This window comes from Nomascus leucogenys, chromosome 11, assembly GCF_006542625.1.
Source record: "Nomascus leucogenys isolate Asia chromosome 11, Asia_NLE_v1, whole genome shotgun sequence".
Lineage (NCBI taxonomy): Eukaryota > Metazoa > Chordata > Mammalia > Primates > Hylobatidae > Nomascus > Nomascus leucogenys.
Window position 1 is genome coordinate 104,930,227 of NC_044391.1, and position 16,260 is coordinate 104,946,486.

General features: G+C 41.1%; 1 protein-coding gene across 11 annotated transcripts in view; it reads left to right on the plus strand.

The window, feature by feature from the left end:
* YEATS2 (YEATS domain containing 2) overlaps positions 1–16,260 on the plus strand; it is a 135,224-nt gene that overhangs the window by 67,735 nt on the left and 51,229 nt on the right. For 8 of the 11 annotated variants that reach the window (XR_004032354.1, XM_030822878.1, XM_030822876.1 and 5 more), the window contains 7 exons: positions 1,197–1,241; positions 5,638–5,818; positions 7,684–7,926; positions 10,101–10,262; positions 12,754–12,857; positions 15,377–15,484; positions 15,967–16,149. Coding sequence is in view for 10 of the 11 variants with exons in the window: in XM_030822878.1 (XP_030678738.1) it covers positions 1,197–1,241; positions 5,638–5,818; positions 7,684–7,926; positions 10,101–10,262; positions 12,754–12,857; positions 15,377–15,484; positions 15,967–16,149 (1,026 nt within the window). In the remaining variant the exon portion in view is untranslated. The remainder of the gene's footprint in view (positions 1–1,196; positions 1,242–5,637; positions 5,819–7,683; positions 7,927–10,100; positions 10,263–12,753; positions 12,858–15,376; positions 15,485–15,966; positions 16,150–16,260) is intronic. The other 3 variants (XM_030822879.1, XM_030822877.1, XM_030822883.1) reach the window with 1 other exon arrangement.

Genomic DNA, 16,260 nt, shown 5'->3' on the forward strand with positions numbered 1-16,260 from the left:
TTTCTTGTATGCTTTGTTTTCCAATTCTTCTTCTTGTTTTGATACTAGTTCTGTCCTATCCAATGTCCCTCTTAAAATTTGGTCCCAACAATGAATCATACACCCGTGCTGATTACAGAGAGACTATTATTTCTATGCTCTGGAGACTGTGAAAATGGATGTAACCTAAAATTGCCTTGTTTTTTTTTTTTTTTTTTTTAGCAGTCATACGGTTGGCTAAGGTTTAAATATTAAAACTCCAGATTTCTTCCATGGAACCACTATTAATCCACCCTGTATTGCTTTTTATCTTGTGAACACTAAATCTCATAACTGATTGAGTTGTCCTGTCTGTGTTGGCTGCTAAGAAATTCAGCCAGACGTGACACCTACCTCTCATAAGCCTTTAAAACCTTGTATTTACTAACCTACCCTGGCTTCATTTTTTCCCTCTCTTTTTTTTTTCTACCCAATTTAATACTTTTCCCTGTTAATCTTATTGTATGTTTATATTGTTATCACAAGTTCTTTTTTTAGTGGTGGAATATAAATTTACAAATAAGAACTTAACCTTTTTCTGTGTAATTGTAAACTCTTGTTTATATTACTAACGTTCCCTCAGTTTGTATTCCTCTCTCAAAAAACAAATCATGATGCCAGTATATTTGAAGTCATTAGCATTGCCTCTACTGCCTATATTTTCACTTTTTTTTAAAGTGCTTAGTAAATATACTCCGAGTATATAATTGTGTCCAAGAATGTATGCATTTAAAATATGTATAGCTTGTCATTTAAAATATCTGTACACAGTCTTTGTAAACCTCATCTATGTGGCTGCATGATATTTCAGAGATTGATGGTCCGTGGTTTACTTACACATTCCTTTATTCTGGATTTTTATATTGTTTTTAGTTTGGTTATAGATAATGCTGCAGTAAACATCTTTTTGTGTAAAACTTCCTCCATTGTTACATTGTCCTTACAACAGGTTTTTTAAAATGTATAATTTATATTAAAAATATAGTAACTGTATGTCTGAGGTTTTTATTGATTTTACTCAATTTTTTATTGAAGTGATGAATTTATAATTTACGTTATGAAAACGTAGATCCTATGGTATGAAGACTTGCAAAAGAGCTGTAGGTAAGATTGTATCCTATGATAATATGTAAGTAAGTGCAGTGAAATTTAACACTCTCCCTTTTGTCTTTCCATAGCTGGATAGAACTTATACTGGCTTGCAGACTCTTGGAGCAGAGACGGTAGGTTTTTTTCCTACAGTATTATCTGGGAATGAGTAGGATGAAAATTGATCTTCATTTTTTGTTTGTTTGTTTGTTTGTTTTGAGACGGTGTATTCGCTCTGTCACCCAGGCTGGAGTGCAGTGGCATGATCTCGGCTCACTGCAACCTCTGCCTCCCAGGATCAAGTGATTCTCCTACCTCAGCCTCCCGAGTAGCTGGGATTACAGGCACGCACCACCATGCCTGGCCAATTTTTATATTTTTAGTAGAGACGGGATTTCACAGGTGTGTGCCACTGCACCTGGCCGATCTTCATTTTTAATTAGGGAAAAAATTAGTGTTAGTTTTTTTTTTTTAAGTTTGTTTTTCTGTGTTAGTCCATTCTCACACTATTATAAATAACTACCGAAGACTGGGTAATCTATGAAGAGGTTTAATAGACTCACAGTTCCACAGGCTTACCAGGAAACGTGTGGCTCCTCTCCTCTTCTCTCCCCTCCCCTCCTCTTCCCTTCCTCCTCCCTTCCCTTTTTCCTTCCCCTTCCTCTCCTCCCCTCCTCTTCCCCCCTCCTCTTCCCCTTCTCCCCTCCTCTTCCCCTCCTCCCCTCCCCTTCTCCTCTTTTTTTTTTGAGAGGGAGTGATGCTCTGTTGCCCAGGCTGGAGTGCAGTGGCATGATCCCAGCTCACTGCAACCTCCTCCTCCCGGGTTCAAGCGATTCTCCTGCCTCAGCCTCCCAAGTAGCTGTGACTACAGGCATGTGCAACCATGCCCAGCGAATTTTTGTATTCATAGTAGAGACGGGGTTTCACCATGTTGGTCAGGCTGCTCTTGAACTGCTCTCGAACTGCTGACTGCTCTCAAACTGCCTGACCTCAGGTGATCCACCCATCTTGGCCTCCCAAAGTGCTGGGATTACAGGCGTGAGCCACTGCACCAGGCTTTCTTCCTTTTCTCTTCTCTTCCTCTTTTTCTCTTCTCTTCTCTTTTTTTAATTGAGACAGGGTCTTACTCTGTCAACCAGGCTGGAATACAGTAACATCATGGCTCACTGTAACCTTGAATTCCTAGACTGCAGCCATTCTTCCACCTCAGCTTCCCAAGTAGCTAGGACTGTACACCTGCACTAGCAAGCCCAGTTAATTTTTACATTTTTTATAGAGACAGTGTCTTACTGTGTTCACAGGCTGGTCTCGAATTCTCGGCTTCAAGCAATCCTCCCACCTCAGCATCCCAAAGCACTGGGATTACAGGCATGAGCCACTGCGCCCAGCCTTGGTTCATATATTTTTAAAAAATTGTGGTTAAAAGACACGTAACACAAAATTTACCGTCTTACCCATTTTTCAGTGTACGGTCTAGTGGCATTAAGTATATTCACATTATTGTGCAGCCATGACCATAGTCCATCTTTAGCACTGTTCTCATCTTGCAGAGCTGAAACTCTGTACCCATTAAACAATGACCACCCACTCTTCCCGCCCCCCAGCAGTGGCAACTGCTGCTCTACTTTCTGTCTCTGTGAATTTGACTACTCTAGGGTACTTCATATAAGTGGAATCATACCATATGTGTCTCTTTGGGATTGCCTTATTTCGCTTTGCATAATGTCCTCAGATTTCATCCATGTTGTAGCATATGTCAGAATTTCCTTCCTTTTTTAAAAAAATTATTTTTATTTATTTATTTTTGAGAAAGGGTCTTGCTCTCTCTCACCCAGCCTGGAGTGCAATCACGGCTCACTGCAGCTTTGAAGTCCTGGGCTCAAGTAATCCGTCCTTAGCCTGTCAGGTAGCTGGGACTACGGGCGTGTGCCATCATGACCAGCTAATTTATTTACTTAACTCGTTTATTTATTTATTTATTTTTTGAGACGGAGTCTCGCTTTGTCGCCCAGGCTGGAGTGCAGTGGCGCAATCTCGGCTCACTGCAAGCTCTGCCTCCTGGGTTCACGCCATTCTCCTGCCTCAGCCTCCTGAGTAGCTGGGACTACAGGCACCTGCCACCACACCCGGCTAATTTTTTTTTTTGTATTTTTAGTAGAGACGGGGTTTCACCTTGTTAGCCAGGATGGTCTTGATCTCCTGACCTTGTGATCCACCCGCCTCGGCCTCCCAAAGTGCTGGGATTACAGACGTGAGCCACTGCGCCCGGCCTACTCATTTATTTTTTGTAGAGACAGGGTCTCACTATGTTGTCCAGGCTTGTCTTCAACTACTGGGCTCAAGCCATCCTCCTGCCTTGGCCCCCCAAACTGTTGGGATTATAGGCATGAGCCATTGTGCCCCACCCCTCTTCCTGTTTTAGGCTGAATAATACTGCATTGTATGTATATACCACATTTTGTTTATCCGTTCACCTGCTGATGGACACTTGCATTGCTTCCACCTTTTGGCTGTTGTTAATAGTGCTGCTATGAATGTAGGTGTACAGGTATCTATTCAAATCCTTGGTTTCAGTTCTTTTGGGTATATTCCCAGAAATGGAATTGGCTGGATCCTATGGTAATTCTGTTTTTAGAGGAACCACTGCTATATTTTTTTTTGTAGTAGCTGCACTGTTTTACATTCCCACCAACAGTGCACACTTATTCCAGTTTCTCCACGTCTTCACCAGCATTTGTTAATTTTTTTTTTGTTGTTGTTGAGACAGAGTCTCGCTGTCGCCCAGGCTGGAGTGCAGTGGCGCGATCTCGGCTCACTGCAGCCTCCACCCCCCAGGGTTCATGCCATTCTCCTGCCTCAGCCTCCTGAGTAGCTAGGACTACAGGCGCCCGCCACCTCGCCCAGCTAATTTTTTGTATTTTTAGTAGAGACGGGGTTTCACTGTGTTAGCCAGGATGGTCTCAATCTCCTGACCTCCTGATCTGCCCGCCTCGGCCTCTCGAAGTGCTGGGATTACAGGCGTGAGCCACCGCACCCGGCCTGTTAATTTTTATTGTATTTTAATTTGTAGTAGTTATTCTATTGTTTGTGATGTGATATCTTGTGGTTTTGATCTGTGTTTCTCTAATCGTTAGTGATGTTGAGGATCCCTTCATGTGTTTGGTGACCATGTGTTTATCTTCTTTGGAGAAATGTCTATTCAAAGACGTTCAGAAAATGTCTTTGCCCATTTTTTAATTAGGTGGTTTGGTTTTTGTTGTTGCTGAGTCACGGGAGTTATTCATATATTCTGGATAGTAACCCCTTACCAGATAGATGATTTGCAAATATTTGCTTCCATTCCGTGATATATTTTTGCCTTTTCACTCTGTTGATTGTTTCCTTTGATGTACAGAAGTTTTTAAGTTTGATGTTCCATTTGTCTATTTTTTATTTTGTTGCCTGTGCTTTTGGTGTCATGTCCGAGAAACCATTACCAAATTCAGTGTCATGAAGCTTTTCCCTTGTATTTTCTTCTATGAGTTTTATTGTTTTAGCTTTTATGTTTCGTTCTTTGATCCTGAGTTAATTTTGGTATATAGTGTAAGGTAAGGGTCCAATTGCATTCTTTGGCATATGGATATCCAGTTTTCCTAGCACCATTTGCTGAAAATACTGTCTTTTCCCCCACTGAATGGTCTTGGGACCCTTGTCAAAGATCATTTGACCATATATGTGAGGATTTATTCTATTCCATTGGTCTGTATGTCTGTCTTTATGCCAGCAGCATACTATTTTGATTACTATAGCTTTGTAATAAATTTTGAAATCAGGAGTCTGAGACCTCCAACTTTGTTCTTCACCTTCTCCCCCTTTTTTTGTATTCATCATATAATATCAGCAATAGCCATTTAATCAGAGTTCACTAATTAAATCTTACTCTGTCTAGAGAAATCTGCTGTATTATATCAGAAGGTACTTACTGAGCACTGGTCCAGGTGCTGGGAATACAAAAATGAACACAGTAGCTGCTTCCTTCAAAGAGTCAAATTCTTAGTGGCATTGAAAATGGGGAGGGTAGACAGTAAACACAAAAGCAAATAAAATTACTTCAGTTAAAAATAAGTGCTGTGAAGATAAGAGTAGCTGGGGGATAAGGAAGTAGCTTATTCTTGGGTGGTTAGGCATGGTCTCTCTGAGAAGGTGATACTTCATTGAGACCTGCTGGTGAGAAAGGCAGCCATGCAAAGATGTGGAGGAATAGTGTTGTAAGGAGTAGCAACAGCAAAATCAAGAGGCTCCAATTTTGTGAATCATTTCACTGAGATTTGTATGTTAAGCCAGATTAGATTTTCACTGAGGTATGTGTCTGTTAAGCCAGATTAGATTACCTTCTAGAATAAATCCTTTAGTTCTTCAGATTAAAATTGCCTTTGAACTGTGATTAGAAGTTATCTCTCACATCCCTGAGATCACATTCTTGGACAGGACTTGAGCTTTCTGTGACATTGATGATGGACTCATGAGCCTGATTGTTGCCCAATTGTCTAGGTAGTGGATGTTGAACTCCATCGCCATTCTCTCGGAGAAGACTGTATCTATCCTCAGTCCTCGGAGTCTGACATCTCTGATGCCCCTCCATCTTTGCCTTTGACCATTCCAGCCCCAGTGAAAGCTTCTTCACCAATAAAGCAGTCACATGAGCCAGTACCCGATACCTCTGTGGAGAAAGGTAACACAGCAGTTTTCCTTGCATAGCGTTGTTCTGAGGCATTCCTTTCCCATTTGCTGCTTTCAGAGACCTATAGTATATGGAAAATAACTTTGCCATAAGTAGACATGCTGCCTCTACTGCACAGTTCTGTTGTGAAAGCCAAGTCTCCACTCTTGTCAAAAATATTTTTCCGGCCGGGAGCTGTGGTTCACACCTGTAATCCCAGCACTTTGGGAGGCCAAGGTGGCTGGATCAGGAGGTCAGGAGATTAAGACCAACCTGACTAACACGGTGAAACCCCATCTCTACTAAAAATACAAAAACTTAGCTGGGCATGATGGTGGGCGCCTATAGTCCCAACTACTCGGGAGGCTGAGGCAGGAGAATGGCTTGAACCTGGGAGGTGGAGCTTGCAGTGAGCTGAGATGGCACCACTGCACTCCAGCCTGGGCGACGAGCGAGACTCCATCTCAAAAAAAAAAAAAAAATTTCCATGAAGTTCTGCTGACATTTTATAAAATTTAAAAATCGCTAAAAAACATTAGATTTTTAAATTTATTTTATTTTATTTTATTTTGAGATGGAGTCTTGCTCTGTTGCCCAGGCTGGAGTGTAGTGGCATGATCTCGCCTCACTGCAACCTCCACCTCCTGGGTTCAAGCAATTCTCCTGCCTCAGCCTTCCTAGTAGCTAGGATTACAGGCGTCCACCACTGCGTTCGGCTAATTTTTGTATTTTTAGTAGAGATGGGTTTTCACCATGTTGGCCAGGCTGGTCTCGAACTCATGACCTCAGGCGATCCACCCACCTTGGCCTCCCAAAGTGCTGGGATTACAGGCATGACCCACCACGCCTGGCCTAAAACAGATTTTTATCACTTGATAATTCCTTATAATGTATTACAGGAAGACTTTATAGTTCAGCTTCTGATTGTGCGAGCAAGAAACTTGAAGAATATTAAATACCTGATTTTACTTAAAAAAAGATTCATCGCCAACAATGTATTTTGACCATGCCATTTTTAAATTTAACAGATATATAAGTGTATAAATACATATTTAAATGTTCCCATATATAAGCATAAAAGATATAAAATTGATCTTAAATGTTTTATTTCTAAGCCTATATTTTAATGTGATGTTAGTATTATAGTTCTTTTATAAAATCTCAACTTTATTCCTCTTTAGATTTTTATGGGCATTTAATAAGATAGGAGAGGGGCCGGGCGCGGTGGCTCATGCCTGTAATTCCCAGCCTTTTGGGAGGCTGAGACCGTCGGATCACCTGAGGTCAGGAGTTCAAGACCAGCCTGGCCACCATGGCGAAACCCCTGTCTCTACTAAAAATACAAAAATTAGCCAGGCAAGGTGGTGCATACCTGTAATCCCAGCCACTCCGGAGGCTGAGGCACGAGAATCGCTTGAACCCGGGAGGTGGAGGTAGCAGTGAGCTGAGATCACACCACTGCGCTCTAGCCTGGGCAACAAGCGAAACTATGTCTCAAAAATAAATAAATAAATAAGATAGGAGGATATCATTAGATTTAGTGAATGCTTTCTTTTTAAGATTTTTTCTTCTCTAAACAGTTTTTCAGTTTATATATTAAAAAACGGAGGAACATAAGAACTTCTGTTCTTTTTATGTTATATATGGTTTATAGTTAATAATGTTTTCAAGTTTCTTTAAAAAAGCACTTTAAACATTATTCTAAGCATATATATTTTTCACCAAAAATATGAAGGGATGATTGATTGTATTTAGTTTGCTACCAGTACATGGTTTAAAATGGGTGTTGAAGTAATGCATTTTTATTCTTTTTCCACAATGGTAAGGTTTTATTTCAAAGCGATTGATGACTTGCCATTTGCCTGTTTCATCTCAAGCAGGATTCCCAGCTAGCACTGAAGCTGAACGACACACTCCGTTTTATGCCTTGCCATCTTCATTGGAAAGAACACCCACCAAAATGACAACATCCCAGAAAGTTACCTTTTGTTCTCATGGCAATTCAGCTTTCCAGCCAATAGCATCAAGCTGCAAAATTGTGCCACAAAGTCAGATTCCTAATCCTGAGTCACCAGGAAAATCCTTCCAGCCCATCACCATGAGCTGCAAGATTGTGTCAGGTATGCAGATGTGTTGAAGACAGTGTATATGGAGTTGACTGGATGTTAAAATTGTTGGAACAACAAAACAAAATACTGTAGCTTTTTTTCTCTTAAGTTCTTCTAAGCAGTGTTTGTTTAACAAAAGGAAGTTTATCACTGTTGATTGGCAAAGCTGTCACCAATCAACAGCTCAAACAAAGGCAAAAACAAAGCTCATTCATATGGAAATGAATGGAGGAGATAAATGGTCAAATTTTTGTCTCCTAGAATCAGCACAGGTAAAATGTTTGCTAGGATATATGGCTGAAACTAAGGTGTAGGACTCGTGTTTAGGGATTATATACATGGAAACCACAGTGACTAGTAATAGAAAAAATTTAGAGGCCTTTGGCATGGAGTTAAATTTTAAGGGTTAGAATTTGTTGGGAATTGAAATGCTTTGTTCTGTCTGTAACCACACTAGAAAATTATTCATTCCTATTGTCAGTAGGTAGTTCTGAGTCATCTTTTTCACTAAGGTTGGATTATCTTTTGCCTTGTGACAGTTTCACATTATGTTAAGTAAAATTTAGTAGGAATATATACTTTATGGTTTTGACTGTTCCACCTTAGAACAAAACATGTTTGTTAAAAGGCAATTGAAAATATCCAGGAAGTATGAGGACTTCTGTACAATACTTAAATGAAGGGGGGAAAAAGGAATGTTTGGTGTTTTAAGTAGACAGGTAGGCAGAAATAGGATCCAAATCTTTGATGAGAGATAAATAGCTTCTAACTGGTAGGCAATTTTTTTTTTTTTTTAGACGGAGTTTCACTCTTGTCACCCAGGCTGGAGTGCAATGGCGCAATCTCGGCTCACTGCAGCCTCCACCACTCTCGGGTTCAAGCGATTCCCCTGGCTCAGCCTCCCAAGTAGCTGGGACTACAGGCACGCACCACCACTCCCGGCTAATTTTGTATTTTTAGTAGAGACAGGGTTTCACCATATTGGCTAGGCTGGTCTTGAACCCCTGACCTCAGGTGATCCACTCACCTCGGCCTCCCAAAGTGCTCAGGTTACAGGCGTGAGCCACTGTGCCCTGCCATTGGTAGGCAGTTTTACCTATCAGGTAGAAAAATTTTGGAAGTTGCTACTTCAGAGGTGGAATAGGCCGAACATGTAAATTGATTTGAAGTTTAGAGAAATTCATGGATGACAAGTTTGATCAATAAAAGACAGTAGAGGATGTTTAACTGTCAATAACTTTTGAGAGTATTTTGTGGGAACACGAATCTTTCTGAGTTATGACTGTGACATAGTATTGACAGAGACTTTTGCTCTGGGTAGATGAATTTCGTATTTTCCTATTCAAAACAAGACACCAGGTTCTTAAAACTAGCTGTTTACTTACTAATTTTCTTCCCTTTTTTTTTTTTTTTTTTTTTTTTTGAGACAGAGTTTTGCTCTTGTTGCCCAGGCTGGAGTGCAATGGCGTGATCTCGGCTCACTGTAACCTCCGCCACCTGGGTTCAAGCGATTCTCCTGCCTCAGCCTCTCGAGGAGCTGGGATTACAGGCATGTGCCACCACACCCAGCTAATTTTGTATTTTTAGTAGAGACAGGGTGTCTCCATGTTGGTCAGGCTGGTCTCGAACTCACAACCTCAGGTGATCCGCCTGCCTCGGCTTCCCAAAGTGCTGAGATTACAGGCATGAGCCACCGCACCCGGTGTCTCATGCCCGGTGTCTAATTTTAGTGTCTTCGAGTATAACCAGTACTATAAAAGCCTGCCTATGGTGTTGAAAGATTTATCATATCAAGATTCAGCAGTTACAAAAAAAGGTTCAGCAGTTTCACACTGCTGTGTAAAGCACTGCTTTCTGAACTATAACCTGCATACCAGAAGATCTTGTTGAAGTGAGATTTATGTTTAGTAGGTCAAGGATGGGACCATAAAATCTATTTCTTACAATTTCCTCAGTGATACTGATACTGTTGGTCCATGGATAAGGATGCAGAGCATGAAACATACATCCTCTGCCTCCCCTGTACCTCTGTTGCTGCTCAGTACCGGGAGCACGCAGTTCCATTTTATTTTCCCAATTTGTTACCTTTGTCCTGGTGGCACTGACCTTCTTCCTTGTCCTCAACATCTTCTTACGTGAGTTGAATATGTGTATTTTGTTTGTATTCTCTCTTTTTAATTAATAAGGTTCCCCAATATCAACTCTAAGCCCATCACCATTGCCTCGAACCCCGACTTCCACTCCAGTCCACGTGAAGCAAGGCACTGCTGGCTCTGTTATTAACAATCCTTACGTTATCATGGACAAGCAGCCGGGGCAGGTGATCGGAGCCACCACTCCCAGTACAGGTGTGTATTAGGTCCATATTTGTACCATCCAAAGGGTTTGATCTTTTATTAAAAACGTAATCCTGCCATGACTTGGTAGCCATGTAATTGGAGAATGAAATCTCCCGTAAACTAGAAGCGAGAATACATAAAATGAAAGCCAATACTGTTCCTCTGAGGGGAGATTTACTCTGTAAAAGGTGCATTTTTTAGAATTTGCTTGAGTCTTCTTTTAATTTCTAAAAATTCAAAATAAACCATAATGAATGTTCTTAAAAGAATGGTTGATTTTGTTTTCATTTGGAAGACTTACTCTTTGGGGGACTGTAAGCAGTGTGGTTACTACCTCTTCCAAAGAAGCTTTTGCTAACCTTGTGGGCCACATACATTTCTCCCCAGTCAAATAAAAAAGTGATACTATTTTATTCAAGGAAGACCCATTCTGCTTGCGGGAGGGGAAATTGAAACCTGCAGTTTTAAAGAGAACTGTAATAGGAAAAAGTCATCCTTGAGTTCACCATGTTCCTCACTATAATCCCATGCAACTATATCATGCTTTTTAGGTTTTTTTGAAATGCTTTCTCTAACTTATTCCCTTCAGTTAACCTGTATTTATTATTAATTAATTAATTTATTTATTTATTGAGACAGAGTCTTGCCCTTTCACCCAAGCTGGAGTGCAGTGGCGTGATCTCGACTCACTGCAACCTCCACCTCCCGGGTTCAAGCAATTCTCCTGTCTCAGCCTCCCATGTAGCTGGAATTACAGGCATGCGCCACCATGCCCAGCTAATTTTTGTATTTTTAGTAGAGATGGGGTTTCACCATGTTGGCCAGGCTGGTCTCAAACTCCAGTCCACCCGCCTCAGCCTCCCAAAGTGCTGGATTTACAGGTGTGAGCCACCACGCCTGGCCCCATTCAACCTGTATTTAAACACACGCTCCTAACTATAAGTTTCCCTGAAGTTTTCACTTCTAATTAAGAGAAATAGAAGATAAATGAAATAAAAGGGATGATTATAAGATAATGAGACTGATTTTTTTGTTGTTGTTTGTTTAACCTATGGATTTAACACATGAATGTATGTTGGGCTTTTCAAAGCAGTTTTTTTTTGGAAAGGCTCAATTTTAATAATGATTATAATTGTGGAATGCCGTTAAAAATTACTGTGTTCTGGCCGGGCGCAGTGGCTCACGCTTGTAATCCCAGCACTTTGGGAGGCTGAGGCGGGCGGATCACGAGGTCAGGAGATCAAGACCACGGTGAAACCCCGTCTCTACTAAAAATACAAAAAATTAGCTGGGCGTGGTGGCGGACGCCTGTAGTCCCAGCTACTTGGAGAGGCTGAGGCAGGAGAATGGTGTGAACCCGGGAGGCGGAGCTTGCAGTGAGCCGAGATCGCGCCACTGCACTCCAGCCTGGGTGACAGAGGAGACTCCGTCCAAAAAAAAAAAAAAAAAAAAAAATTACTGTGTTCAAGGCTTACCCAGTACCTTTCGAACATACTTTGGGATACCAAATAGGTGTTATTTCATGACATTTTGTTTTAGGAATCAGCCAGAAGTCTTTGGAGGCAAGTTTGATAAATGGAGTTAATGATTAAATACTATTTGGGGTCTTGACTCGTTGACTATAGATAATATGACTAAATTTTTTTCAGACTCTAAAGGCAGTTGTACAAATGGAGTATAAAATGTTTAATGTTGGCCAGGCGTGGTGGCTCATGCCCATAATCCCAGCACTCTGGGAGGCCAAGGTGGGTGGATCACCTGAGGTCAGGAGTTTGAGACCAGCCTGGCCAACATGGCGAAACCCATCTCCACTAAAAATAAAAAAATTAGCCAGGTGTGGTGGCGCACGCCTGTAGTCCCAGCTATTGGGGAGGCTGAGGTTGGAGAATCACTTGAACCCAGTAGGTGGAGGTTGCAGTGAGCCGAGATCAGGCCACTGCGCTCCACCTCCACCCCTAGTGACAGAGCGAGACTCCATCTCAGGAAAAAAAAAAATAATAATAATAATGTTGACAGCATTTTGGAATAGGCATAACTTTCTGGTGAAACTACTTTGAAGGAGCTAACAGAATGCATATATTCTGGCACATTTGTTAAACAGCATCATTATGTTGTAGTGTCTTTTATTGTATGAGGAGTAGAACATACAAGTAGAATACGTTATAGTGTCTTTTATTGTATAAGGAGTAGAATATACAAGAATATGCTACTCTTTATTTTACAAGGAGTAGTCTAAAACAAGTGACTTTACTACTTATTCTTCTGCATGTCCTTACCAGCTTCTTACCTTCTTCAGGTTGAGCATGAGATCAGCTTCACAGGGATGGGTCCTTAAGGGTTTTTTTCCACACTAGTTTCAGCCTTAACAATGAGTTTTCAACCCTTAAACGTGAAAAATAAATAGTGGGAAAGAGGGGAGGATGGTGGAAATGCTTTAAAATTACATTTTGTAAATTTTACTTTGCTTATATTTTACTTTTAATTGTGCCTTGCTTATCAGGAAGTCCTACAAACAAGATCTCCACGGCTTCTCAGGTCTCCCAAGGAACAGGTTCCCCTGTTCCTAAAATTCATGGAAGTAGTTTTGTAACATCTACTGTCAAGGTAACATTCTTAACTGCGTTATTACACTTTGCTAGCTTCTTTTTCTTTTCATTTTTAAAAAATAATTTTTCAAATGGAGATGGGGTCTCCCCGTATTAACCAGGCTGTATTGAACTCCTGGCCTCAAGAGATCTCCCACCTCACCTACCAAGATACTGCGGTTACAGGCATGAGCTGCACCCAGCCACTTTGCCGTTTTCTGAACATAGTATGTTCAGCCTCAGCAAGAATGTATCAGTTGATGATGCAAATTTCATAAAATGGAATCTTCAAGCTGTTAACTATCTAGACTTTACTACCCCCAGACTTTACTAACTTACTTGGATCTACTCCAGGCTTTACTACCTCACTTGGATCTTTTCATAGTGTCACAAATGCTTCACAACACCCAGTATTCAAATAGTCACCCAGTATCAATTTAAAAACTTACCGTGATAAGATTATTTATTTACTTATTTATTTGAATAGTTTGTTAAAAATATTTGCTTATAAAAATATTCATCTGACCTCTTCCCTTTTGGACACCTCTCTCTCTCGCAACAGAGAGCTGCTGTCCTCTCCCCTTTCTTTTGCTTATTAAACTTTCTGCTCCTTAACCCATAAAAAAAAAAATAAAAATTTCATCTGACAGCACGTTCCTATCTTTTCTATATTTGCACCACCAAGAAGTAAATATACAAATGGCTCCCAACTTACAGTGGTCCAACTTATGATTTTTCGACCTTACCCTGGTGCAAAAGCAGTATGCATTTAGTGAGCCCTCAGCTTACGCTGGGGTTATATTCAGATAAACTCACCATACGGTGAAAATGTGGGAAGTCAAAACTGCACTTTTGGCCTATGATGTTTTCCCCTTATGATGGGTTTATCCAGACGTAACCCCATCCTAAGTCGGGGAGCGTCAGTGTTTCCTTTTCCATGTGTTAACCTTATAGTTATTTGAAAATAATGCTCACCTCCACAGACTCTCTCCCCTGCTCCCCTTTTCTGGGTAAGCAGTCCTTTAAAATTTACAACTCCAAATATGATCTGACCTGTTCCAGTCAAATGACTGGTGCCTGACACAGCATTTCTTTTATTTAGACACTAATGATGATATTGAATGACTTCCTGGTCCAAGACGAGGCTGTTCTCTAACTTCTGTGCAGTGTGTTGGCACTGTTATGTAAATGTCTGAATTATAATAATCTTGAAAGTCTTAACTGCTGGTTTAATTTTTATTGTTTGTTGGTGATCATTTTACTTTACAGCCAAGAAGTGTTCTTCGTTTCCACATTTTGACAGATTACCTCTGAGATTGGCATTTTGTGTTTGAGAATTAAAAAGAAACTACAGAAGTTTTTTTTTTTTTTTTGAGACAGTTTCACTCTCGTTGCCAAGGCTGGAGTGCAGTGGCGCAATCTTGGCTCACTGCAACCTCCTGCCTCCTGAGTTCAAGCGATTCTGTTGCCTCAGTCTCCTGAGTAGGTGGGATTACAGGCATGCGCCACCATGCCTGGCTAATTTTGTATTTTTAGTAGAGACAGGATTTCTCCATGTTGGTCAGGCTGGTCTCGAACTCCCGACCTCAGGTAATCTGCCCGCCTCAGCCTCCCAAAGTGCTGGGATTACAGGCATGAGCCACTGTGCCCAGCCAGAACTACAGAAGTTTTGAATGTTGGCTTTTGTTGTCTTTGCCTGTGCCAAATTATTCAAGTTTTTTGTTTGTTTTGTAAGTTTTTATTGAAAATTTTTCCTTTGTATTCTAGGTGTTCATTGAGTAAATTTTGCGAATCAGTTGTGAGTACTATTAAAAGAGAGTATATTCTGAAACATTGCAGCTGCCCGTTTCTTTCATTTATTTATTTAGTGCCTAGGCTCCAGGGATATAAAATAAACTAAATACAGTCCCTGTCCTTTAGTGGTTTACCAACTATTGGGGAAGACCAATAAAGTCAACCAAATGTTAGGAGTAATAAGTTAGAAGTCTTTGCAGTGTACAGCAGGACACAGATGAGTAGATTCTTGCCAAGTTACAGCTTTTCTTTGCATTTGTTTTCTAAAACAATGTTAAAATGCAAGTGTAGAGGCTTGGAGGACCCCAAGGAATTTTAGGTTTTTTTCCTTCTTTCTTTTTTTTGATGGAGTTTTGTTCTCGTCGCCCAGGCTGGAGTGCAGTGGCATGATCTCGGCTCACTGCAACCTCTGCCTCCCTGGTTCAAGTGATTCTACTGCCTCAGCCTCCCAAGTAGCTGGGATTACAGGCACCCGCCACCACACCTGGCTAATTTTGTATTTTTAGTAGAGACAGGGTTTCTCCGTGTTGGTCAGGTTGGTCTTGAACTCCCGACCTCAGGCGATCCACCCACCTCTGCCTCGCAAAGTGCTGGGATTACAGGCATGAGCCACCGCACCCAGCCAGTCTTTTTGTTTCTTTATATTGCTAGAGAATGTCACAGGTTTGTATTAAATATAAGTGACTAGATATCTGAAATCACCCATTTCTCCTGATTTTAAAATATGTATTTTTACACACACAGCAGGAGGATTCTTTGTTTGCATCTATGCCACCTCTTTGCCCAATTGGGAGTCACCCTAAGGTTCAAAGCCCCAAACCTATAACAGGAGGACTTGGAGCTTTCACAAAAGTGAGTATGTAATTAGGGCATTGTCCCACAAGTCATAATACTTTTTGTGGCATGTTGGAGTTCATTGCCACTACTCCTACAACATGTTACTTTTTAGTGGGTCTCAACTCCTCATTCTGAGACGTGCTTCCATGTATTTAATGATGTCCTCAGGGCAGCCCTTGGAGTCCAGCAAGATGGGGATTCATGGAGCACAGTGTGTTTGTTTCTCTCTGCTGTCATTTGCCACAGTCTCTAAAACAAGTGACTGTGTTATTACAGGAGCACAGGATCAGGTTCAGATCCTACTTTTGGTCCCTTAAATAGCTGGTATGGACTGTCTTTAAGCAGTATGTGTATTTACCCTTCTGGTGGAGTCATTCTTTACATATCAAGTTTCATCAGTTCATTAATCCCTGCAAACAGAAAAGAGATATTAGCAGCTTTATAAAATGGGATGTTTATGGATGTTTATTCAGTGTCATTATCATGTTTGTTGCAAGGTGATCATCAAACAGGAACCTGGTGAAGCCCCTCACGTGCCCGCAACAGGAGCTGCCAGCCAGTCACCACTCCCGCAGTATGTGACTGTGAAGGGGGGTCACATGATAGCTGTGTCCCCTCAAAAACAGGTCATAACTACTGGAGAAGGGATTGCCCAGTCAACAAAGGTTCAGCCCTCCAAGGTTTGTGTTGGGTAGAGATGGGAAAGTTAACACGTAAATGATGTTGTTTGCCTAAATAATTGACAAATGCTGAAAAGATTCGGGGTGACAGGGTTGCTGATCCCATAAGAA